Below are 25,320 nucleotides of genomic sequence, written 5' to 3' on the forward strand. Positions count from 1 at the left end.
CAGCGTTCCTCAGGGCTCTGTCCTTGGTCCTCTCCCTCGTCTTCAATATCTATATGCTCCCTCTTGGTGACATCATCCACAGACGTGGTCAACTTCCACATGTATGCGGATGACACCCAACTATACCTCTCTGCCTCCTCCCTTAACTCCAGAACCACTACTGTGCTGACAGAATGTCAGACACCAAGTCCTGGATGAGAGCTAACTTTCTTCAGTTGAACGTCAACAAGACCGAGGCTCTCCTGATTGGCTCCCGTCAGCGCCTCCACACTACAGGCACTGACAGCATCACCATCCATGGATACACACTTCACCTCACTAAGCCAGTCCGGAACCTTGGCGTCTTGTTTGACGCTCAACTATCCTTTCAACCCCACATCTGCACCGTGAACGCTTCTGCCTTCCTCCACTGCCGCAACATCACCCGGCTCTGGCACTGTCTCACACCGCAGGCCGCCAAAACTCTCATACGCACTTTCATTACATCGAGGCTCAACTATGCAAACTCACTGCTTGTCAGCCTTGCCAACTCCTCCCTCCATAGGCTGCAGATCATCCAGAACTCTGCAGCCCGTGTCCTCTCCCGCACTAGGCTCCACGACCCTATCACCCCCATCCTTGCCCAACTCCCCTGGCTTCCCATCACACAGAGGATACAGTTCAAGATCCTGGTCCTCACCTTCAAAGCCCTCCATGGTCTTGCTCCCCCTACCTCCGACCTCTCGTCCCCTCCCTCGCCATCTTCAAGACCCACCTCAAGACCCTTTTTGACCGCTCTTTCGATTTCCCTGCTTCCCCCCCTGCCCTCCTCCACCCCGACTGCCAGCTCGGGTCCATAACTTTGTATGTCCAGTGCCTTGGAACGTCCTCTGGACGTGAAAGGTTATATACAAATGTGATTTTGTTGCTATTGTTGTATTCCCCATATGTACAGCAGCTGGCAAAATTCCATATAGATGAAGCATCGGGATATCGCTGTGACCGAAAACTGTACCAGGGTTTTACTGGATCCAATGGAAAGGATTGCCTCTCTATATTCTAAATATTCCAATAAAAGCGCATCGTACCTTTCACCTGCCAAACTCCGCTTTGTACCCATCCTGTTTTTACATGGCACACCTATCCATCAAATAAAGTTCCGATCATCACATAAATGCACTAAGTTATACTACCAAATTCACTCCATCGATCTGCTACTTTGCAGGCCACTAACAGTAAATATTTCATTACTGGGTATCAGCGAAACACTCATAATTTAGTACATCAATAACATTGATCCCAAGTAAATGGGATCAATGTTATTCTTTTGTTCTCTTAAATTCACCTTTAGGAGCTTCCTTTGAGCAATTGTAAAATCCCACGTAATAGAAAGTTTTCTTTGGCCAGGTTAGCCCATTCTCACCCATCCCGTATTATTCTATTAAAGTGACTATCAAAGCCTATTAAAGTAATTTATTCTGATACAACAAAACTTTATTCCTTAAACTTGCATTTGTTGATTTTGTTTGGCCTGATAGTTTCCCAATTAATAATAATCCTTGCATTTGAGACGTCTCAAAGAGCTTCGCATAACATACTGTAATGTGAGTTGACTGAATATTTTGTGGGTGAAACGCTTGTAGCCAATTTGCTGCAATGGGCTGCACATCTTTGCAGAACGGTCAGCCAAGGGAGTCCATTCAGCCTTGTGTGTGCGCCATGTATGTGCATTTTTTAATAAATCATAATTTTTAATTAATCATCTTTTTCCCACATCCTTTAAGATCTACTTCTCAGGATTTAGCCAGAAGGCACTGTATAACTGATGTTGCAACCTCTGCTATTTTGGTTCAACATCTCTCCTCTGCTCAGCCATACTCTAAAAACATATCTGGGATCAGCATCTAGGAGACTCAAAGAGCAGGAATTGGATTCAAATACAGGTGTGTGTTATATGCTGCACAAATATATTGCAGAACCAAGTTGATGGGCATCTAAAACTTCCAATTGAAACATAGCACTTAAATTACACAATTTACATCTATCACAAGACAAAACAAGAATTGAATGAATGTCGAACCAAATTTATTTTATTTTTTGCATAATACAATACAAAACAAAGACAAACCATTGCTTTCAGCACAGACTCACCAGATATCAGCAAAGTGAGCAATTCGCAGAATGAGGCTGACACACAGAGGGAGCTGGAACTAATGAGCTACACATACATTAAAATAGCAAAATATACTATAAGTGCAAAAAGCATTTCTCATCTCATTAATTTCATTTCTGATAAAATATTCCAAACATGTACAAATATAGCCTTATGTTTGCGTCAGCCACATTACCCATCATTTACCCAGACAAAGACTTAGCCATAGCATGTTGCAGCACAGAAACAGGCCACTTAACCCACCAACTCTGCACTTGTGTTTTTCTCCACATGAGCCAATCTAATTCCACTCTCCTGCTCACTTCCTTGCCCTTTGATTCTCTTCCTTGCTTATAAGCATTTAGTAACTCATGGTTACGAAATTACTAAATACTTACAAAATTGTGGTAATAAAAATTGGCTATTGCCCATATCTGTAAAAGAAACCTACAGAGAACTCTAGGTAAATATTATAAACAATGTGCTTCCATCCTTCAATACGGTCCCATATGTTACACAGGATTGTTACTAAAGGTGTTCTACCCTTTCGTCAAATCATCACATGAAAGTGTTCTGAAAACAAAGCGAAGGATTAGATATAATTGAGGTAAATAAAAGCATCTCAATTGGTTGACCTGTTAAAGAATGCTTTGGAGAATTTGTTTAGCGTCCTGGTTATAATTTTGTAGTAAACATCAGATAAACTATATAAACGTTATTAAAAACTGAGACCACTTCCACAACAAAATGGATTGTAGGAGGTGTTAACATTGTTTCTATTGCAGTAAGAATTATAAATGGGTTTAATTCGCCCATCAGGCCCCCTCCCTCCACTAAAGCCCACCTTGGACTCCAACTTCTATGGTAAAGTTCAGCATTGATGTAGCCTGATCTGAAAAGATATCGGAGCAAAACCTTCAGGATATTTATGTATCTCTACTAGTTAACCTACCTTCATATTATACCATGAACCATTCTGCCCCTTGGACTATTAGTCAGTTAAGTCTGCATCCCTTTCTATGTCTCCTACTGCCCTTCCCAACCAGATGCCCATTGTGTCTTTTAAAAGATGTGAATTATAGAGTTAAATCTGTGAATAAAATATTTCTGGTTTTATTTTGCTGATGACTAAAGCAGATGGATTATGTTAACAAAAGTATTTATCTGAACATTAACTTTACATGTAATTAATAGTAATAATAATTCTTACATGTGATATAGCACCTTATCCCGTCGTTGAGAATTCCCCAAACGCTTCACAGGATATAATATAAAGTGAATTGACTATATTCTGTGGGCGAAATACAGTAGCTAGTTGCACACAGCAATGCGCCACAAACAAAAATGGAGTGAGTGACCAATTGTATTTGGGAGGTTGTTGGCCAGGACACGGGGAGAAGCTCTCTTCTCTTTTCGAATAGTGCCATGGAATCTTTAACATCCAGAGAACAGGCAGATGGGACCTCAGTTTAACATCTCATCTGAAAGATGGCACATCAGACAATGCCACACATCCCCAGCACTGCATTGGAGTGTCAGGTTAGACTATGGGATTCGAAGTCCTGACACGGGGCTTGAACCCAAAACCTTCTACCTCAACGGCGAGTGACACACTGTCTGCCAGACTGACACGCACATTGAATATAGTGAACAATACATTATTGTAATATTGTAATACATTGAATATAATGACCATTTCAATTGTAAAGAAAACAAGAATAAAAGGCAGCTCGCTATTTATTTTATCAGTTCATTTACTGTCTGCTTACTATTGGCTACTTCTTTTACAATGTAATTTGTGGTGTTATTTATGAATCTATGAATTAATACTAGGATTGAATTATTTGGCCTCAAGTTTAAAATTCCAAAAATAAACTATGTTCTTGTATAAAATTATAAAGATTTGGACATAAATCAAAACATTTAAAATAAGATGTTAGAAGCAAAATAAAATCAATTTACATAAATGGCAACTAAATAGCAACAAAATTACACAGAATTGTTTTTATCTCATCCAGTTTCATTATTCCCAGCGCCTTGGGACGTCCTCCCAACGTGAAAGGCGCTATACAAATGTAATCTCGTTGTTGTTGTTGTATTCCTTTTAATAGATTGCATTACTTTAAAAAAATTGATAGGTTAACAAATATAGATTCAAAAGTGTTCAAAACATATATAATGAACCTATATCTAAATACACTGTGAACATCATAATAAAACAATAGAGTGGCTGACACTGACAGCTTTGGCAAGTCTCTGCGTTCCACTGAATAGATTTATGTAACAATTCACTGAAGTTAGACTTTGTAACCAGATCTCAATCACAGGTCTCATTGGGGGTCTCATTAGGAGGACGCAGTTTACGTGTGTTGAAGTAGGACACCACTTGCTGAGGCAATTCAGCCAATACACTTTGTGCAAGAGCTTCTTTAGGTGCCTGTGGAATGAAATGCAACTTTGTTATTGTGAAACGCAAATATGTACATGGACATCAAACATCAGCAGAGACTGACAACAACAGGAAGCATTCAGACCTCACTGTTTCAAAACCTATAGATAAATGCATATAGGAAAGAAAAATAGGTAACACATGTACTCTACCATTGAGATCAAACTTGCCAAAGGAGAAGCTGAAAGAGATCTCGGGACGTTAGCTAATTAATCTCGCACCATATCAAAACAATGTGAGGCAGCTAAACATGTAAATTGGATACTGGCCTATATTGCCAGTTGAGTTCAGGTCCCCAGAAACCACATTCAAGCTATCTCGTCACACCTTGAGTACTGAATACAACAACAACAACAATAAAATTACATTTATAGAGCTCCTTTCACGTCGAGAGGACGTCCCAAGCTGCTGGACAGTCAGGGGTCAGGACCCGAGCATGGGGGAGGGGTGGTTTAGGGGTGAGGAAAGGCAGAGAGGTGGGAGGGCGACTGAAGGCACTATCAAAAAGGAGGGTCTTGGGACCAGCCTTGAAGGAGGCAAGGGAGGACGCGAGACGAACAGACTGTGGGTTGGAGTTCCAGAGTGAGTACAGAACTGGTTGACACAACAGAAGCGGATTTCCCAGGCCCTAAAGGCAGTGCAGAGGAACACAACAAGGATGATCCCCAATGTTAAACAAGTGAGGAACGAATACCAATTAGACAAGCTCGGGCTCTTCAGTTTTGAAAGGAGACGTCTCAGAGGAAGCCTTTTAAAGGTATACAACATTTTAAATTGGATTGCGAAAGTGAAGCCAGAATAATACTTTTGAAAATGAGAACCATGTTTGTTTGCTTCAATCCGTTGGTTCCACCATTGGTGAGGAACTCTTTCATAATTTCTGTCACTGCTGCATAAACCTCCTACCTCTTCTCCCCAAATCCCTGAGGATATAATTCTTCCATCCTGGTGGACTTCTTGGTTTATAAATCCTTCAGCCTATCCAGAACCTCAGCCTCACTTACGTCAAAGTCTTGCAACTCAAATAATATTTGCTGTAGGTTAAGCAAAAGATTTGTGTCCTCAGTACTGCAATCATTTGGTCAATTCAGTACAATACAGAGGAGATAATAATAAGCCTCGCAGTTGATATAGTGCTTTTCACATCTTCTAGATGTCTCAAAGCGCTTCACAGAATATACTGTACAGTGAAATGACTGTATATTTCTGGGCGAAACGCGACAGCCCATTGCGCTCAGCAGTGTCCCACAAACAGTCGTGGATTGAGTGACCAAATTATTATCTTTTTTAGGAATTATTATCCCCGGAAAACCAATCCACCAATCGACTAACAACCTACTTACTGCTAGGTAAAAAGAGGCATGTGGAGTAAGGAAACTTGTTCAACATTTCGCCCTGCCAGGAATAGAACCCAGATCTCTCGCTTGTGAGGCAAGTGCTCTAATCACTGAGCTACAGGACTCCACTGAGATGTACCAAACTAGCAACAACAACAACTTGCATTTGCATAGTGCCATTCACATCACGAGGACGTCCTAAGGCACTGGACTGTTGTGGGTTTGCATCCGAGCTGGAGATTGCCTTCGGGAGGGGTGGGGGCCAAGGGGAGTAGCGTGTGGGAAAGTACACAAGCTGTAGAGCTCTGAATGATTTGTGAAGGGAAGGCTTGGGAATTCCGGCAAGGAGAGACTTGGCATAGGCAAGCCTAGACGTGATCCAAGCAACCTGAAGGGAGAAGTAGTGGTAGAGGCAGGCAATGTTGCAGAGGTGGTGAAAAGTTGAACGGGTCAAGATATCGATGTGGGGCTTAAAGGTCAGTTGAACAAGACATGGAGGTTTCACACTGGCTCTGAGAGGTGCATTAATATATACTGATATTGTCAGCGCCTGAGGTAACAGGCTCTGGTGGAAGCCAAGTAGGAAAGCCCTATGTATTATCAACATTCAACTGGCAATCGGTCAGTACAGCAGTGATCCTGAAATTGAGATTTGAGGCACAGAAATAGAGTTGAACGTACATGTGGAAGTTAACCTCATGTCTGCGATGACATTGCCGAGTGGGAGCATGTAAATATTAAAGAGGAGAGGAGTGAGGATAGAGCTCTGAAGAATACCGCATGTGATGGTGCGGGGGTAGAAGGAGAAGCTGTTGACAGTTATAAAGAGACATTGGGATAAGTCATAATGAAACGCGTCTGTACCGTACTTACATTTTGAAACTTCCTGAAAGGCACAAACTGGACGATATCTCGGATGGCCATTTCTCCGGTGGGGGATCGAAGAACACCATCATCACCATCCAGGAACTCCATGGCACTGAAATCAGCCCCACCAACACCAATGATGATGATGGACATTGGCAATTTGGAAGCGTTGACTATGGCACGTCGTGTATCGTCTAAATCAGTTATCACTCCGTCCGTGATGATCAGCAGGATGTAATATTGCTGTTTTAAAATAAGATGATCTCATCACACTCATCATCAATCCTGTGCAAATCTTATCTCATTCTGAAGTTATCAGATACACCTGCAAGTGCAACTTCTTAATATACGCAAAAGCCTTTTATGCCCGACTGAGCAGTGAGATTCAAAAGTGAATTGGACAACATATTTTACCAAATGGAATCTAGTTCTTACAATCTGGAATGCACTGCCTGAAAGAGTGATTGAAGCCGATTCAATAATAACTTTCAAAAGGAAATTGGATATTTACTTGAGAAGAAAATAGCTGCAAAGCTATGGGGAAAGTTCTTGTTGGTTCATTGGATGAAAAGAAACAATAACAACAATAAAATTACATTTGTGTAGCTCCTTTCACGTCAGGAGGACATCCCAAGGCGCTGGACAGACAGAGTTACGGATCTCAGCTGAGGGTCGGGGTGGGGGAGGTTGGAGGGCAGTGGGGGAATCGGGAGATCGAAAGCACAGTCGAAGAGGAGGGTCTTGAGGTGGGTCTTGAAGGTGGCGAGGGAGGGGTCGAGATGAAGGGACTGCGGGATGGAGCTCCAGAGGGTGGGTGCAGAGTGGCAGAAGGCCCGCCTGCCAATAGTGGAGCGAGCAAAGCGGGGGATGTGAAGCAGGCCGGAGCCCGCTGAGCGGAGGAAGCGAACAGGGTGGTAGGGGGTTAGGAGATCGCAGAGATAGGGGGGAGCAAGACCATGGAGGGCTTTGAAGGTGAGGACCAGGATCTTGAACTGTATCTTCTGTGTGATTGGAAGCCAGTGAAGTTGGGCAAGGATGGGGGTGATAGGATCGCAGAGCCTAGTGCGGGAGAGAACACGGGCTGCAGAGTTCTGGATGACCTGCAGCCTGTGGAGGGAGGACTTGGGGAGGCTGACAAGCAGTGAATTTGCATGTATTGGTAGCATATATTTCAGAAACAGATATCGGTAGCACATGAGGAGAATTTTCCTAATTTCCTTGTTTTATGATGAAGAGCAGGAAGAAATCAATTTACAGGTGGAAGGATTTTCACTTACCCTCAGTATAAAACAACTTACAAATATCTTGAAACCTTTTAGTTTGATATTCTTGGTTCTGTTATAATTTGTGCATACAAAGTGATTCACTGTAAATTTCATCTTTAACTACAAGTATTAAGAAATGTAAAACGCAGATGCTTTTCAGTGATTAAATATATCGTCAAGTTCTCCAGGTGTTCAAATTGTAAAAGATACCCATACATTTTACATACATCCACTGTCCACTCAAAATTTAGATAAATTCATCTCTAACTATATAACAAGCAGTAGATATATACAAACCACTTTACCCTTCAATGGATTGCCTGCTCACGAAAGTGAAAGATATTTATATTGAAAAATAACACTTTTTCCTTTCTTGGTACCCAATGGTGCCAGGATCTGCATTTACTAAATTAGCATTTCAGAACTGAGCAAATTGTTGAATTCAATCTTACCTTTGAACTCAGTTTTCTGCAATTGTTTAAGTAACTTACAGAAAATCAATTTCAAAATTAAGGAGGCATTTAAGAATTTGACAAACTCGAGACCTTCTGAAAGGTTACAAATTAAATCTAGACCCAGATGGAATTTCTCATGACTCATGCCAACTTTCAAGTACTTCCAGATTAGATAAAGCTCTTTCTACTCTGGCCAAACAATGTCCCTGAATCAGAACGTGGACTGGTAACCTGCTTTTAGTCACTTTCAGTGCCATTCTCATTGCTGGTTGCAAGTTGGCTGGAGCAAGTGCACATGTGGGAACTTACCGAAGCTGTTGGCTGCTGTGCTGCTGCAGCTCCAAATCCAGCCACATGGTTTATTATGGGAGAGAAGTTTGTGGGCCCATATAGCTTGACTTGAGGCAGACAGTTGCGGTAGGCATCCACAATCCCTTGCACACCTAAAGAATACAGACACCAGTCACAACGTGTTAAACTCATTTATTATTCGTATGCCCTTTGCCTTTGATGGGAATTCCCTTCTGCAATTCTTAGTGGTAAAGTCCATAAAGTTGAGGACTCTGTATTGTAAAGTTGAGGACTGCTGGTGTATGGTTCTTGACTGCTAGGGTATTTTTGTTTTGTTATGACCTTTGCAATGCCAAAGAGCACAGGGTGAGGGATGTGAGGCTTTATATAAAGATGCAAGTCCTTTTGTCATCTCTCTCTCCCCACCCCCCCCTCTCTCACCACATTGATGAGGAAGAAGGAAGAAAGTGTCAGATATATTCAAAGCTTGGGAAGAACAAGAGGACAGTTATAATTTTTGCATTTGATATAGGGCCTTTTACGTTACTAGGGCATCTAAAGGCGTTTATAGGATGTATTGTGAGGTTTGGGATTGAATGAGTATTGTGCAGGTGGTTCAATTTTGTTGGGTTCAGAAATACTCCATCCAGGGAAGGGGAAAGAAAGAGGGCTCAAATCAAGATTGTTCTGTGTGAGGGAATGGTGTGTGAGGATATTGTATGTCACGGTAGAGCACATGCTGAACAGTTTTGAACAAAACAAATTATGTTGGGTGTGAATAACTCAACATGACAACATCTTTGTAACATATGTAACACGAACATGAAGAGCCCCATGTGCTGCTTAGAATCTCTGAAAAAAATTAGTTTCAACCATATTTTCTCTTTCCACTGAACAACAACTGCATATATATAGCACGCTACACCCCGGACGCCGTCTCGCAGCGCTTACAGTGGCGGAGTCTGACAACTAGCCGGGGGGGAGAGGGAGGAGGGAGGTGACCGTAAGCACGATCAAAAAAAAGGAGAGATTTGAAATTGGGGAGGGAGGGGGCAAGGTGGAGCGATTGAGGGAGGGAGTTGCAGAGTTTTGGGGCACAGTGGTTGAAGGCATGGCCACCGATGGTGGTGCGGAGGGGACGAGGGATAAACACGAGGTCGGAGTCGGCCGAGCGGAGGCAGCGGGTGGTGGATTGGGGGGTAAACAGAGCAGATAAGCAGGGAGGTACGAGGGCATGAAGGGATTTCAAACAAGTGAGAGGATCTTGAAATCGATCTGTTCAGTAATTGGGAGCCAGTAGAGTTTGACAAGGACTGGTTTCTGGTTACAATAACTTTCTGGTTAATAAAAAAAATACAACTCCATACCTGAACAGAATGGGCTGGCTGGGTTGAAGTTAAGTGGAAATTCATGAGAAACCTATAGGAAAAATACTACTGTATAGCATGATTTGTGAATAAAATGTGAAACTTGAATAAATAGTTTTCATATAAAAGTGATCTATATTTACCTGCCAGGAAGGGGGTATCTGTGCACCAAATCCAAATGCTGGGAACAATTTATCTCTGTAAAGAAATAATCAGATTTACTTACATAATGCCAGGCATGTACAGAAATATCATGACGTTACTTCCTGCGCACTGTACATGCTCACTATACACCAGAATCCCAACTGGAAAACTCATCGCTCTCTCCACACTGCTGTGCATGATGCACAGAAAGCCAGCCAGTCAGTGGAGGAAGCTGAAGATGTACCACAATTCCACTATAAATGAATGTTAATAATCAGTCCAATTGTAAAAATTGAGACACAGGTTCACAGGTTCATGGTGCACAGTATTTCCAGAAGATTGAATAGGCAATGGAAACATTAAACCAATACATACATACGATCCCCTCTCCAGCACCTCCCAAGCAGTAAATAAGCCATGCAGTCGCTCTTCACCGTGCAGTAATCAAAACCTAATCCATTAAGTTCCACTGTAACAAAATGTTTCTTAAAACCTTACCACTGTAAAACCCCTTACCTCCCTGTCTTCTCATCCTCAACAATCTACAGGCTTTTAAACCTAACTTTGGGTTCACCTGACCACTTCTTTGCATTTGTTCTGCTAGTTTTTTTCAAGCTTGGTTTATCTCCTGTGCTGAGAAGGGCCTGCTACCCTTCCACCAGCCTCTTAAAAAATATATAATTGAGAAATAACATCTGGAATGCCCAATGTATATTTGGGCATATAGATAATAATACACAGATGTTTTCCCGGTCTTGTTCTACTTGAAATGTTAAAAGAGAAATAAAACAGACTGAAAGAGATCAAAATGACACAATGAAATAAGAAGCAGTGCATTACGAATCATAGTCTTGAACGACCATTCCAACAGACCAGATTGCCATCAAGTATTCATTAAGTCCATTAGGACTGATATGATGTAGGGAATCTGGTGAACGAGGGTCCCCATTTGAGCCTGTAAAATCGACCCCGACCTGTAATTAACAAAACAAGAAGCGTTTATTTAGAAGCTAACAACAAAATACTACATGCAGGCCCTTTGGTTAGCCTTACACTGCTATATAAATTCTGCACGGCATATGGGTTATTAAATGCTTATTGTATTTTACAAACTAGCGTTGAGCAGTCTTGCACTTAACCCAAACCAAAAACTATAATTTCAGTTTTCACAAGCCTTATGAAAGTTTTAACTTTATATCAGAAGATAACTGGTTCGTGATAAATACACGACTCCTTACTAATGCTCCAAAAGACTAGTTTTTTAAAAAAAAAGAAAAACAGTGTCTGATGGTATAATGCAGCCTAAGGCTTTCATAAAGGCACTGGCAATAGGATATATTTACCCTCCAAATCTTAGTCCTACTTTATATAGTCCTACCCATTCCTGACAGACTAGATGATATCCAACAGAACCAGTTTACTTACAGTAAAGTTCATCTGACATCCACCCATAATGTAGTCCAGAAACGAGTACTCCTTCACAATCTGTAAATTAAAGGTGAAAATTCTTAGCGCTCTAAACATTCTGTGATTTGGCAACTTTCTGCTGTAATATGTGTCTTAATAAAAAGTTATTTGCAACGAGTATGCAGTCAAAGTTTAGAGCATGAGAGAAGAGCATTTAGTCCCATCAAGCCAACTGCTTCCACAGAAGGCATTCAAAAAAAGGTAGATCGCTGCATAAATAGCCCGTTATCCCCAAATCAAGTCAAGAAAATCCAGAATATCAATCTACCTGCATCTGCAGGGGTCAACTTTGGCTTAGTCTCCTCCATAGGAACACTTCTCTCTTCCTCTAACAGTAATTGAGACATCATGACCCATGGACATTTAATGTTATCAATCAACAATGTTTTGCTATAACCTTTAATTCCATTTTTAGCCAGATAGTTATAGGTTCTTTTTAAATGTTGTTTGTTTACAATTTCCTTTACCCAAGGGGCAGTTTCCCTAAAATATTTGATTTAATGTGCAACAGTAAAAGCTCTATCAATACATACCTGGCACAGTTTGAAACTCACTATCCCCGAGTTTTTGTAACTTTTCTTTTTCTGTTTCTTCTTTGGATTAATGCACTCAAACTCTGCCTGCAAGAGAATCGGCACCATGACAAATGTCACTACGCAATACAATACCACAAGACCACTGAATTACTACAGTGTGAAACTCTACACTGAAGAGCAAGTGCAATAATATAGCAATTTATTAAGCTTGGTGCTCAGAGTAGTGGAGATGGGAAACAGAAATGAAAGCATCAAGACAAATCATCCCATACAGTACTTAACTGTTTCTCTCCTTCCTCTGTCAATCCACGAGTGGGTTTTGGGATTCGGCAGGATGAATCCATCCTAATCTTCACTACGTCCTTGGCTAATTTAGCAGATTTTCTATCTACTAAATTAGCCAAGAATCTGAAAGTTGCCAACTGAAGATAGGCGAATTCACTTGTGAAATTTGAGAACTACAACTTGCACTTTTATAGCATCCTTCACACAGGGGAGCAGAAATGGAATACATTTATTCCAAAGTGAAATCAATAGGATAATCTTGTGAAAATTAAATGTGGGCTCAATAATAAAAAACAACGCACCAGATCTCATCAATAATAAAGCAGAACATATAAAAACTATCTTCTTCAACCGTATGAGTCATCATATTTACATACATTATTTACTGCAACTGTGTATTCTAGAAACAGGACTTTAATTCAATTTGCACGTGAGAGGAACTGCAATTGGGGTAGAATATGCCAAGGAGGAAGCTGAAAGAGATTTTGGGGAGGTAACTGACTTATGGCTTACTACGTCTAAACAGTGTACACAACAATAAACAAAGCCAGGGTTGAGACCAGGGAATGGGACTCTTTTTTAAAAAAAACTTTGATTCTGTGATAGAAGCATGAGTAGGGTGGGTATTCTGGAAGGATGAAATCAAATAGGCCAAAGTGTTTTCTTCATCCGAACATCTCTTGTGATCTTGTGTTGTGTCTAATGTAGATTTACATGGCAACATGTCAGAATCATTTACTCTTGTTGCTTCTTTGTTAATGGAGGCTGGTATTTTGCACAATGTAGCACACTACTGGACTGATTTAAGGAACAGCTTGGAGTTGTAAAGGGAAGACGACAAGGTGAGATTTTGGAAGAGGGCCAAAAGGACCAAAGAGCCTTCTTCATCTGAACTTCTTTGATTGTGCAAAATGCAATTACACTAGTGGCCACTGGGTTTGTGACACAGCGGGACAGCTACACAAACATGTAGTCAGGTGGCAGCGTGAGCTTGCTGTAGTAATACAAAAGAAAAGAGGCCTTCCAGTCTTAACCCTAAATAGTAGCCAGAACCTCAACTGACTGGTGATCCAATCCTCTGAATACATTCAATAATCTGTCAGTATAGCTATGGGACTACAACACAAACAAAATACATGTATGAAACAAAAGGCTATTTCCATTCAACACCTTCAGGAACCATTTACCCTCTCATGGACTCTACCCATTCATTTAATCCCAGAGAAAGTTTTGTAAAATTTCATTTGCAAGGTAATTGAGCAAAATTGCTGAATATTTTTCACCATGTCTCCACCAGCTCAGCCTTCCAGCACCATGGGAAATTACTTCATGGAGTAATCCATTATTTTTAATCATGTAAATAATTCCTGCAACATTCAATACCATTCCTAACCAATAATCATCTTGTTCTTTTTACATGACTTGAATCATGTGGGGCACCTGCTATGACTGGCACTCTTGTAATGTACTGCAGTACGTATTACATTTCCAATACTGCAACAGAGGGAGAAATAAAAACTTTCCAGTCTCATGTGAAGCTTATTAGTTCTGAGAACAAGACGGATCTGGTTAACCACATGGCTCTGATGGGCAGATTAGTTCCTATCAAAGATAGATTGAGATGTAGGCTTATTTCGTCACTCTGCAAAATAAATCTCTCGGTCAAAAGTCTGTAGATTTGTGTGGTGCACAGCAAACATCAGACCATAAATTGGTCAATATTTAAGGTAGATAAGATTTAAGCTCGTCTACACTGACTCCACTCACATTATGCCTGCATTTAATAAAAATCATCAAATTAGGTTATATATTGGTAGCAGACCTCTGAACCTTACTACGTTTTGGGGCATCAAATACTGAACCACTTGAGTATCTTTGTATCATCACTCCCATCATTTTAAATAGTATTAAGAGTCCCAGGGTCAAGAGTGCCAATTCACATACATTATAAAAGTGATGGATACAAGTTCTCACCATTGTCACCTGTGGAAAGAAAGCTTTTGCATTGGTAGCACAATACTTCCCTACAGAGACGGGAAATGGTTTCATTAAACCGGACAGCAAGTCAACCTCATGCATTTCCGATAACTAGTTCAAGGGTGGAATTTTACAGATGATTGAGAATTTGTTTAAAAAAACAACAACAACAAGATTCCATTTATAGAGCGCCTTTCACGTCGGGAGGATGTCCCAAGGCGCTGGACAGTTGGGTCAGGACCCGAGCAAGGGGGAAATGGTCAGGGTGAGGGGAGGGAAGGGAGGGAGGGAGCGAGGAGGGGGTAGATAGTCGAGAGGGGAGCTGAAGGCACGGTCAAAGAGACAGGTCTTGAGACCGGCCTTGAAGGAGGAAAGGGAGGAGGCAAGGCGAAGGCACTGGGGGATAGAGTTCCAGAGCCTAGGGGCTGAGAGGCTGAAGGCCCGGCCACCGATGGTAGGGCGGTTGGGGCGGGGGATGTGGAGCAGACCCGAGCCAGAGGAACGGAGGGTACGGGCAGGTAAGTAGGGGGATAGTAGGTCAGAGAGGTAGGAGGGAGCAAGGCCGTGAATGGCCTTGTAGGTGAGGATGAGGATCTTGAATTCGATCCTCTGGGGGATGGGGAGCCAGTGGAGGCGAGCGAGGGTGGGAGTGATGTGGTCCCGAAGCCTGGTGCGGGACAGTACACGAGCTGCAGAGTTCTGAATGACCTGCAGCTTGTGGAGGGAGGTGGCGGGAAGGCCGGCGAGGAGAGAGTTCCCATAGTCCAGCCTTGAGGTGATAAAGGCATGGACCAGAGTTTCAGCAGCGTGAGGGGTGAGGTAGTGCCGTAGTCTGGCGATATTCCGGAGGTGATGGAAGGCAGTGCCAGTTGTGGCGCAGATATGAGGGAGAAAGGACAGCTCAGGGTCGAACAGAACACCGAGGTTCCTGACTGGCTTTGAGAGGTGGAGAGTGCAGCCTTGGATGCTGATGGTGTCAGAGCCTGAGGTGCGGAGGCGCTGACGTGAGCCAATCAGGAGGGCCTCAGTTTTGCGCATGTTGAGTTGAAGAAAGTTATCTCTCGTCCAGGACTCGATGTCGGACAGGCAGGCTGTCAGGACATCGGTGGTCGTGGAGTTGAGGGTAGAGGAGGAAAGGTAGAGTTGGGTGTCATCCGCATACATGTGGAAGTTAACCCCATGTCTGCGGATGATGTTACCAAGGGGGAGCATATAGAGGGTGAAAAGGAGGGGATTCAAGATGAATTACCAAAATTACAGGAAACTTAAATATGACAAAGAAATAATATGGGAGGAGACAGCACACAGGATACTGTTTGTGACTATGAAGGGGGAGGGTAGTTAAATGGCGAGCCAAATGTTGCACCTTACACCTGAACAGAAAGAATAGACAATGAAAACTTACTGGGGAATTATGGGATGCTGCGTTCATCCTATCCATGTTAGTCTCAAATATACCAATCAGATCATGTGATCCATCATTATCATAGTCGTAGCATTCCACCTGAAAAAATTCAATTAATAGATTAATGCTACAAAACAACAGTTCTTCTGCAACAGAGCTAAGAGTCTGACATTTTCACAAGTACTGACAGTAATAGAACTTGTGCTCCAATGGTGCCCACAAGAAGCTGTCACAGTACTCTCATTTTTTTGAAATTCCTTGATCTTACTTCATATTTATCAGGGTATCAAAGGATATGGCGCAGGGGAGGGTAATTGGAATTGAGGTACAGATCAGCCATGATCTTATAGAATGGCGGAACAGGCTCGAGGAGCTGAATGGCCTTCTCGTGTTTCTATGTTTACTGCATATCTGCAGCAGAACACTCATCTACCACACAAGAATAATATCCAGCCAATTTAAGTGTCTTCTCATAAAAACATATGACTCAAATTTATTTCCACTGGGTTATGGATCCAAGAGTGCAGTCCCTATAAGCTTTGTTACATCACCTATTGATTCATGTGTGAAGCTTGATAGTGAGTGTTGGTAGGAGGCTGTCTAACTGCAGGGTAATCATATATAAGCCCTATACTGTCCTCACCTATATCCATAAATTTCAGTAAGACAGCAATGAATAACCCTGACTGGTATTTTTTTCAGTCAGTTGTAACACCCCCAACTGCACTATCAGCATAGACAGATTCAAAGTTATCAGTTTCAGATCTGTATAGCCTGATGATGGCATTACAACAACAAAATTACATTTATAGAGCTCCTTTCACGTCAGGAGGACGTCCCAAAGCGCTGGACAATCAGGTGTAGGGGCCCGAGCATGGGCGAGGTGTGGTTTAGGGGTCAGCGAAGGCAGAGAGGTGGCAGGGCGACCAAAGGTATGATCGAAGAGAAGAGTCTTGAGACCGGCCTTGAAGGAGGCAAGGGAGGAAGCGAGGCGAAGGGACGCATGGAATGGAGTTCCAGAGTGTGGCGGCAGAGAAGCTGAAAGCCCAGTCACTGAGGGTAGGGCGGGTCGGGCGGGAGACATGGAGCAGGCCAGAGTCCGCTGAACGGAGGGAGCGGGCTGGTTAGGAAGTCAGCAGGTCAGAGAGGTAGGAGGGTGCAAGGCCATGGATGGCCTTAAAAGTGAGGATGAGGATCTTGAACTTGATCCTCTGGGGATGGGGAGCCAGTGGAGTCGGGCCAGGGTGGGAGTGATGGGGTCGCGGGGACTGGTGCGTGAGAGAAGATAAGCTGCAGAGTTTTGGAATTAACCATTACCATCAAGGCCATTGGAGGAGCTATAAACCCAGTTCTTTAAATTGAAACCATCTCAGCTTACACATACAGAGAAACATCAGCTTTTGTTTCTAAAAAAAGCAGGCAAGGATTTTGTTCCAACATTGAGAGAATCAATTTTGCATCTTTTTTGCAAGTTGAAAAGCCATTCAAGGGTCTGGGAATTAAAATCTCAGGCCATCAATAAAATAAAATAACAGACATCCATTTGCATTCTGAAAAGCCTGAGAGAGAAATCATTCTCCCTCAAGCCAAAGGGTTGTTCAGCCCCACATTATTTGCCTCTATAGAGAAAATATGTGAGAATACCTTGACAGACTTCTGCAAATCACCGCTGCACAGAGACCGCAATGGAATTCTAAAGGGTCTCCAACTGGGATTCAAATTATTATTTATAACCTGTAAAATACAACAGAGAGTAAACTAACACAGCATATGCAGCGTCACAAATGTCATTTTGATTCTTTCAAAAATATATACCCAATTTCAGCTGCAACCGGGGTGGGAGGGAGGGGCGGGAAGAGTTGGGGAAGCTGACAATGTTGAAATATACCGACTATCACCTCAGAGTGCCTTGGTATATTTCAAACAGCAAGTGAATGTTTCAGGTTTGATAGTTAAATGGCTAAAAGAATTACCCCTGTGTGCATGCTGTGTGGTAAATGTTTTGCTCACATAGATGTTTTGTACTGTTATTGTGTTGTTATATGTAGCATAATTTAATTACAGATTGTTAAACCTTATGTTTCATCTCATGCAATAAACTCTATACTCTTACCACCGCCTGACGACAAGCAAGGTGTTTGCAGTCAAGCTCTGACGTAATGAAAGCATCTTGGTCTTGGCGGCCTGTGGTGTAAAACAGTGCAGGAGCTGGGCGATGCAGCGGAGGTGGGGGAAGGCAGAGTGGGTCATGGCGCAGATGTGGGGTAGAAAGGATAGTTGAGCGTCAAACAAGAAGCCAAGGTTCTGGACTAGCTTAGCAAGGTGGAGTGCGCAACTATAGATGGTGATGCTGTCAGCGCCTGAGCTGTGAAGGCGCTGATGGGAGCCAATCAGGAGAGCCTCGGTCTGAAGAAAGTTAGCTCTCATTCAGGACTTGGTGTCTGACAGATATTCTGTCAGGACAGCAGTGATCCTGAAGTCAAGAGTGGAGGCAGAGAGGTAGAGTTGGGTGTCATCCGCATACATGTGGAAGTTGACCCTCTGTTTGCGGATGATGTCACCAAGAAGGAGCATATAGATATTGAAGAGGAGGGGACCAAGGACAGAGCCCTGAGAAATGTCGCACAAGACAATGCGGGAGCTAGAGGAGAAATCATTTGTGGAGATGAAGTGGAGGCGGTGTGAGTACGATCTGAACCAGTCAAGACAGAGCCATGAAGGTTAAGGTGAGAGGTGTGGCGGTGGATGCGGATTAAAACCAGATGGATTTTCTGGAAAGGAAAGGGAAAAACTAAAGAGTATATCAATCACAGATGCTCTCCCAAGCCATATTCTTCCTACTAAAACGTAGAAGAGATCAGTTATCTTTTTGTCTTTGAAAACATCCCTTACCTCTGTTCTGTGCACCATCTGCCACTTTCCATCCTCATTCAGTCTGTAGAACTCCAAATAAGGATCTGATTTTCCGAAGAAATCCTAACCACCACCATCACAGGTGTTGGAAATGAAACAGCACAGGTTACTGCTTAGAAATCCATCAGTAGCCGCATTACTTTCCAGACTTTCTTTCACACTTCGCCCGCTTTCTTTCAGAACTCATGATTTGCCAGTTTGTGAATATCACATTTAGAAGGCTATCAATATTAGCAAACAGAAGCATCACATCAAATCTAGTCTGCTAAAATTTGACTCCCTAAGATTGGATTCAATGCATCAATCCTATTAATTTTTAAACTTACCTTATTATCCAGATTTCGTGCTTGTGCTTCAAAGTTCACCACTCGGTTATCTTTCACCTCTTCTGCAAATATCTAGTGCATCAAATGGAGAGTAAATTACAAACCAGAAAAAATATACATTAATCCACAATTGATGAAAAAGATGAGCGTGGACACTGTTATATGTTCAAATTTTCAGGGTTCAGCACAAATACAATAAAACTCACATATATCGAGTCAGTCAGGACCATGACATTTAATATGACTTACACAAAATCTGAGTTGCAGTCAAACAGTATAAAATCTGATTTAATCAATAATCTGTATGGCTCATGCATAATTCAAGGAAGCTGGCAAGTGTGGATGCAGTGACAGGTGAAGACTACATTTCCCACAATTCAATGGGTCATTGGCATCTTATTGAATCATTGCAAATGAAGTTGTTCTGCACAAGAGTCCACAGATCAAGATTACATTTCCCACGATTCAAGGCAGCCGGGAAATGCGGGAGTAATGGAGGGTAGGGGAGCAGCGTTATAAGTTAGGAGGTGATTAATACGAGTGGTGCACATAAATCTAAGTGGTTTTGATAGGAAACTTAACGGGTCTCGGGTGAATGTATGATTTAGTCAATTATATGATTTATAAAGATAAGACCTATGCAAATTTACTGCATGTTAATCTAAAAGGTCAAAAGAAATGCAAGGTAGGTATCAAAATCAATACACATCAACATGAAGCCAGCTCAAACCCAGAGAATCCCATTTTAGCTTTCCCCCCACTGGCCAATTTCATTCAGATTAGTTCTAATTTTGCATATCTTGCTTTCTTGCAATTTTAAAATCAGTAATATTTGACATGCTGTTTCTGCTTAGAGAAACCAACAATACTGATACAAATCATTCTGCTTGACAGGGAGCTTGCATTTATGCAACTGTGACAGTGAATACATATATCAATCTGAAGATTTTGCTAATATCCACTATTTTAGTCTAATAAACCATTAAATGTTCCTAGTGTTGTATTCACTCCCTCTGGGTTATCCCCGACCACTGAATATGGAGAGAGTTAGGTCTATACCGTGATTGTTCCTTTTCCTGCAGGTCTCCCGTTACGTAGCAAAAGGGGTCTGGTCAGTTTCCTGTTGGAGACAATCTGCCAAAAAAAATGTCACTGAAATAAGGCTGTATTGGGAGGAATACCATAAAGTACATTCTTTTTTTACAGGTGATATTTGTGTAATATCTTACATAATCACATATTGGTACATTTGTCAACTGTTTTTTATATCACCCAAATACAACCCCTCACATAGAATAACGCTTCGAAGCAAATAACAGAGTGGAAACAAGAGCAAAGTGGGAAGGGTCAAGAATGAAGAGATGGTGATAGTGAGAGTCAGCATCAGAGAGAGTAAGATAGAGTGAGAGGGAAAAAGCAAGAGAAGATCTGGCAACGTGTGGTACTATAGTGACATCTCCTGATCGAAGGTGTTCATTAGTACTGAATATTGCGTTAGCCTGGCTCAGCACTCTTGTCTCAGAGTTAGAAGTTGTGGTTCAACCCTCACTTCGGGACTTTAAGCTCAGTCTAGGCTGACACTTCAAAGTGCCGGGCAGTCATTAAAGATCCCGTGGCACTATTTAAAAAAGAAGGGAGTTTTTTCTCATGTCTTGGACAACCATCCCTCAGCTAAACATGGTGTTTCATTTCATGATTGTTGTGGGACATTGTGCAAATTTGCTCTTGCATTCGTATACAAAATATACAGTCACTACATTTTACAGTAAATCCTATGAAGCTCATTAAAATGTCCTACTGATGTGTAAGAAATAAAGTGTTGATTCTTTCGAGAACAAATTAGATTTTTGTTAGGAAATGATATCTAAGGATACATAACAGTGTATCCTAGCTGCATTTATTTAGGTATTTATACATATGCCTAACACCACTCTGGATAACTCGTCACTTATTTTCCCTTGGGAGTGACACGTTATCATAAGTTTGCTGTCCAAAGATTATTATTAATTTTTTTTATTAACCAGTATTATTGTATTCTGCATTGTGACCTTATAGCTCTGTACCGATTAGTGGGGATACTGGGCTGTCCACTGAACCTGGAAATATTATTTGGTTATTATCAGACGTCTCACGTTTTAATTACGTATTTTACTGAAATCAACTGATGGAATGAAACAATAGCATGTTTTGCATTGATTTATTAACACATGCATTATATACAGCAAACAGTAAAAATAGGTTTCATCTCATCCTTGAAAATAATATTGTGGAACATTATTCCCAGAGTTAAACCTTCAACCTTAGTTTTCTTCTTACAGAACACAATGAATTACTTTCTTAACATTATAGAGATACATTAAGCTTTGTAATTTTTCCCATAATTCTTATTAAATAGATTCAATTTAGCGACCCAAAGGAATAATGATCAATAGGAAAGATTTATGCATACCTGCCCCAGAGTACATTGAAATTCTCCCAGGAAATCGTCATCGCTTAAGTCAATGGTTTTATTGTCAATATCATAAACTGCAAACTTCAGTTTCTGAATCTGCTCGAAGTAATAATCTACCAGGATCTTCTTGGAAAACTTGGGGTCCAGGCAGTTTTGGACGCGTTCTGTGCGGCCAATCTAAGAAAAATGAAAACATTCTGCAATTACTAGACGCCTGACAAAAGCAAAGTTATCAGGGTGAAACGTCTGAAACTGCTTCAGTATTTTTATAATAAAGTGAGTAACTATATTTTGTAGGCAAAAAGCAGCTGATTTATGTACAGATATGTACAAAAACAAACAAAAAAAAAAAAAATCCTCTGCGCCCCCCCTCGGGCTCGCACCAGGGAACACTGTGTTCCTGTTGGGTTGGCTGCCCCAGCCACAGCCTATGGGCTAATGTCGCCCACCTGACCGCTCGCTCCCAGTCTCCGCGTGCGCTCTATGGCTGCCGCTCTGACCCGAGCCCCCCCCCCCTCCCCCCCTCCCTCCGTCCCCCCTTCTCTCATCCCACCAAACCCTCCCCTCTCTGCATCTCTCCCGCTCCGTCCCCCTCGCCTTCTATCCCCACTTGACCCTCCCACAACCTCCCTCTGTTCCAGCCTGGGAATCCTCTCACCATGGCACTCGGCGTTGGCTGTCCAGCAGCAGCCACACCGACTGCCCCATTCCCCACCACACTCGCCAGCCACTCCGGACACAGACCCGGGGAGTCAACCTCTCCTCCCTCATCCCCATTGCCCCCACCCCTGCCTCACAACCTGGACCCCCCTCCCTCCCCACACACCCTTCTGTCAACCGCTTCCTCCACATCGGACTGCAAAATGTCCGCTTCTCTCTGTAACAAGGCCCTGGTCATCAACGATCTCATCCTTGATGAGAGCGTTGATATCATGGCCTTAACTGAAACGTGGCTCACCCCAGGCGACACCTTCCCCCTCACGGAGGCCACGCCACCCGGCTACACCTCCCACAACATCCCTCGCCCCAAACGCCGTGGCGGTGGTGTCGCCCTTATCTCAAGGACACCACTTGCCCTATCCCCCTACTCCTCTGGCTCTTTCCCCTCTTTTGAGCACCTCACCCTCTCCCACCCCTCATTCCTCTCCCTTAAAATCCTCCTCCTCTACCGGCCCCCTAAAACCTCTCCCACCTTCATCTCCGATATTTCTACCCTACTAACATCTCTTTGCCTCTGCTCTGATCGCCTTATCATCCTGGGCGACCTCAACCTGCACTTCACCCCCTCCTGCTCCATCTCCTCGGACTTCTCCACCCTCCTCTCCTCGCTCAACCTCTCCCTCCACATCATCTCCGCCACTCACATTCACGGCCACCCACTTGATTTGGTGATCACTCGGGGCCTCAAAGTCTCAGATGTCACCATTACCGACAAGGCTGTCTCTGATCACCACTTCATCTCCTTCACCACGTCCACCCCCCTCCCCACCTCCACCAGACCCACACCATCTTCTACCGCCCCTGAAAGAAGTTACCCCCACAATCCCTAACCGCTGCCTTGGAGTCCTCTGAACTCCTCTCCCTCTGGCCTTCAACCCTCACTGACCCCTCTTCTGCTCTCACCCTCCTCCACAACACCCTCTCCTCCACACTCGACACTCTTGCCCCCCTCACCGTCTCTTACTCTCACTCCTCCCCCTGGTTCACCACCCACCTCCGCTCACTGAAGAGCCAGGGGCGGGCCGCTGAACGCACCTGCCTCAAATCTGGCCTAATGGTCCACCGGCAAATCTGGCTGGACCTCCTCAAAATCTACCGCTCCACTCTAGCCTCGGCCAAGTCGTCCTTCTACTCCAGGATAATCCTGGAGGCGAAGAACAACCCCAGGCTTCTGTTCTCCACCACATCCCGACTCCTCCATTCCCCCCGTCACCCCGCGCAGGTCATCTCCTCCAACCTTCACTGCGAGGAGATGCTGGATTTCCTTGAATCCAAAATCAAGGGAATCCGCTCCGCAGTCACTGCCCCTCCAACTTCCACCCACCACCCACCCCTTCCCTCCCACACTCCGACTCCTACCCATCCGCCCCTACACACCTTCGAACCCGTTTCCTCACACTCTGTCATCAACCTCATCCTGTCCTTGAAACCTACCACCTGCTCCCTTGACCCCATCCCCACTCCACTCCTTATCTCCCAGCTCCACCTCCTTGCCCCACATATCACAGACATCGTCAACCTGTCCCTCTCCTCTGGCTCTGTTCCCATTCCCTTAAAAACTGCCACCATCACTCCCACCTTGAAAAAACCCTCCCTTGATGCGTCGCAGCTATCAAGCTACCGGCCCATCTCCAACCTCCCCTTCCTGTCCAAGGTCCTTGAAAGAGTTGTCGCCTCCCAACTGCGCTCTTTCCTCTCCACCCACTCACTTTTCGAACCCCTCCAGTCGGGTTTCCGTGCTGCCCATAGCACAGAAACCGCCCTGGTCAAGATCACTGATGACATCCTGACCATCTGCGACCAGGGCTCCCTCTGCCTCCTCGTCCTCCTTGACCTATCGGCCGCATTCGATACAGTCGACCACTCTATCCTCCTCCACCGCTTGTCCGCCCACCTCAACCTTCAAGGCCCTGTCCTTGAGTGGTTTAGGTCGTACCTCTCCCACCGTCTTCATTTTGTCTCTGCAAACAGCTTTTCCTCCAGCCCCCGCACTGTCTCGTGCGGTGTCCCTCAGGGCTCGGTCCTCGGTCCCCTCCTCTAATCCTCTATATGCTCCCCCTTGGTGACAGCATCCGCAGACATGGGGTTAACTTCCACATGTATGCGGATGACACCCAACTCTACCTTTCCTCCTCTACCCTCAACTCCACGACCACCGATGTCCTGACAGCTGCCTGTCCGACATCGAGTCCTGGACGAGAGACAACTTTCTTCAGCTCAACGTGCGCAAAACTGAGGCCCTCCTGATTGGCTCACGTCAGCGCCTCCGCACCTCTGACACTGACAGCATCAGCATCCAAGGCTGCACTCTCCACCTCTCAAAGCCGGTCAGGAACCTCGGCGTTCTGTTCGACCCTGAGCTGTCCTTTCTTCCCCACATCCGCACCACAACTGGCACCGCCTTCCATCACCTCCGGAACATCGCCAGACTACGGCACTACCTCACCCCTCACGCTGCTGAAACTCTGGTCCACACCTTCATCACCTCAAGGCTGGACTATGGGAACTCTCTCCTCGCCGGCCTTCCCGGCACCTCCCTCCACAAGCTGCAGGTCATTCAGAACTCTGCAGCTCGTGTACTGTCCCGCACCAGGCTTCGCGACCACATCACTCCCACCCCTCGCTCGCCTCCACTGGCTCCCCATCCCCCAGAGGATCGAATTCAAGATCCTCATCCTCACCTACAAGGCCATTCACGGCCTTGCTCCCTCCTACCTCTCCGACCTACTATCCCCCTACCTACCCGCCCGTACCCTCCGTTCCTCTGGCTCCGGTCTGCTCCACATCCCCCGCCCCAACCGCCCTACCATCGGTGGCCGGGCCTTCAGCCTCTCAGCCCTTAGGCCCTGGAACTCTGTCCCCCAGTGCCTTCGCGGCTTCCTCCCTTTCCTCCTTCAAGACCGGTCTCAAGACCTTTCTCTTCGACCGTGCCT

At 43.9% G+C, this 25,320-nt stretch overlaps 1 protein-coding gene across 3 annotated transcripts in view; it reads right to left on the bottom strand.

Annotated features, from left to right (window-relative positions):
• Nucleotides 1–3,773: 3,773 nt before the first annotated feature.
• The window catches only part of LOC103184940 (copine-3-like), a 30,851-nt gene continuing 9,304 nt past the window's right edge, over nucleotides 3,774–25,320 (bottom strand). For all 3 annotated transcript variants that reach the window (XM_042331814.1, XM_042331816.1, XM_042331815.1), the window contains exons 3-16: nucleotides 21,665–21,844; nucleotides 20,275–20,349; nucleotides 19,216–19,287; nucleotides 18,869–18,952; nucleotides 17,621–17,710; nucleotides 15,977–16,075; nucleotides 12,307–12,393; nucleotides 11,732–11,791; nucleotides 11,147–11,280; nucleotides 10,306–10,360; nucleotides 10,163–10,214; nucleotides 8,814–8,947; nucleotides 6,791–7,027; nucleotides 3,774–4,568 (exon numbers count right to left, since the gene is read on the bottom strand). In XM_042331814.1, the coding sequence (XP_042187748.1) occupies nucleotides 4,449–4,568; nucleotides 6,791–7,027; nucleotides 8,814–8,947; nucleotides 10,163–10,214; nucleotides 10,306–10,360; nucleotides 11,147–11,280; nucleotides 11,732–11,791; nucleotides 12,307–12,393; nucleotides 15,977–16,075; nucleotides 17,621–17,710; nucleotides 18,869–18,952; nucleotides 19,216–19,287; nucleotides 20,275–20,349; nucleotides 21,665–21,844 (1,479 nt within the window). In that variant the 3' untranslated portion in view covers nucleotides 3,774–4,448. The remainder of the gene's footprint in view (nucleotides 4,569–6,790; nucleotides 7,028–8,813; nucleotides 8,948–10,162; nucleotides 10,215–10,305; nucleotides 10,361–11,146; nucleotides 11,281–11,731; nucleotides 11,792–12,306; nucleotides 12,394–15,976; nucleotides 16,076–17,620; nucleotides 17,711–18,868; nucleotides 18,953–19,215; nucleotides 19,288–20,274; nucleotides 20,350–21,664; nucleotides 21,845–25,320) is intronic.

The sequence above is a fragment of the Callorhinchus milii genome, unplaced genomic scaffold, assembly GCF_018977255.1.
Source record: "Callorhinchus milii isolate IMCB2004 unplaced genomic scaffold, IMCB_Cmil_1.0 Scaffold2, whole genome shotgun sequence".
NCBI lineage: Eukaryota > Metazoa > Chordata > Chondrichthyes > Chimaeriformes > Callorhinchidae > Callorhinchus > Callorhinchus milii.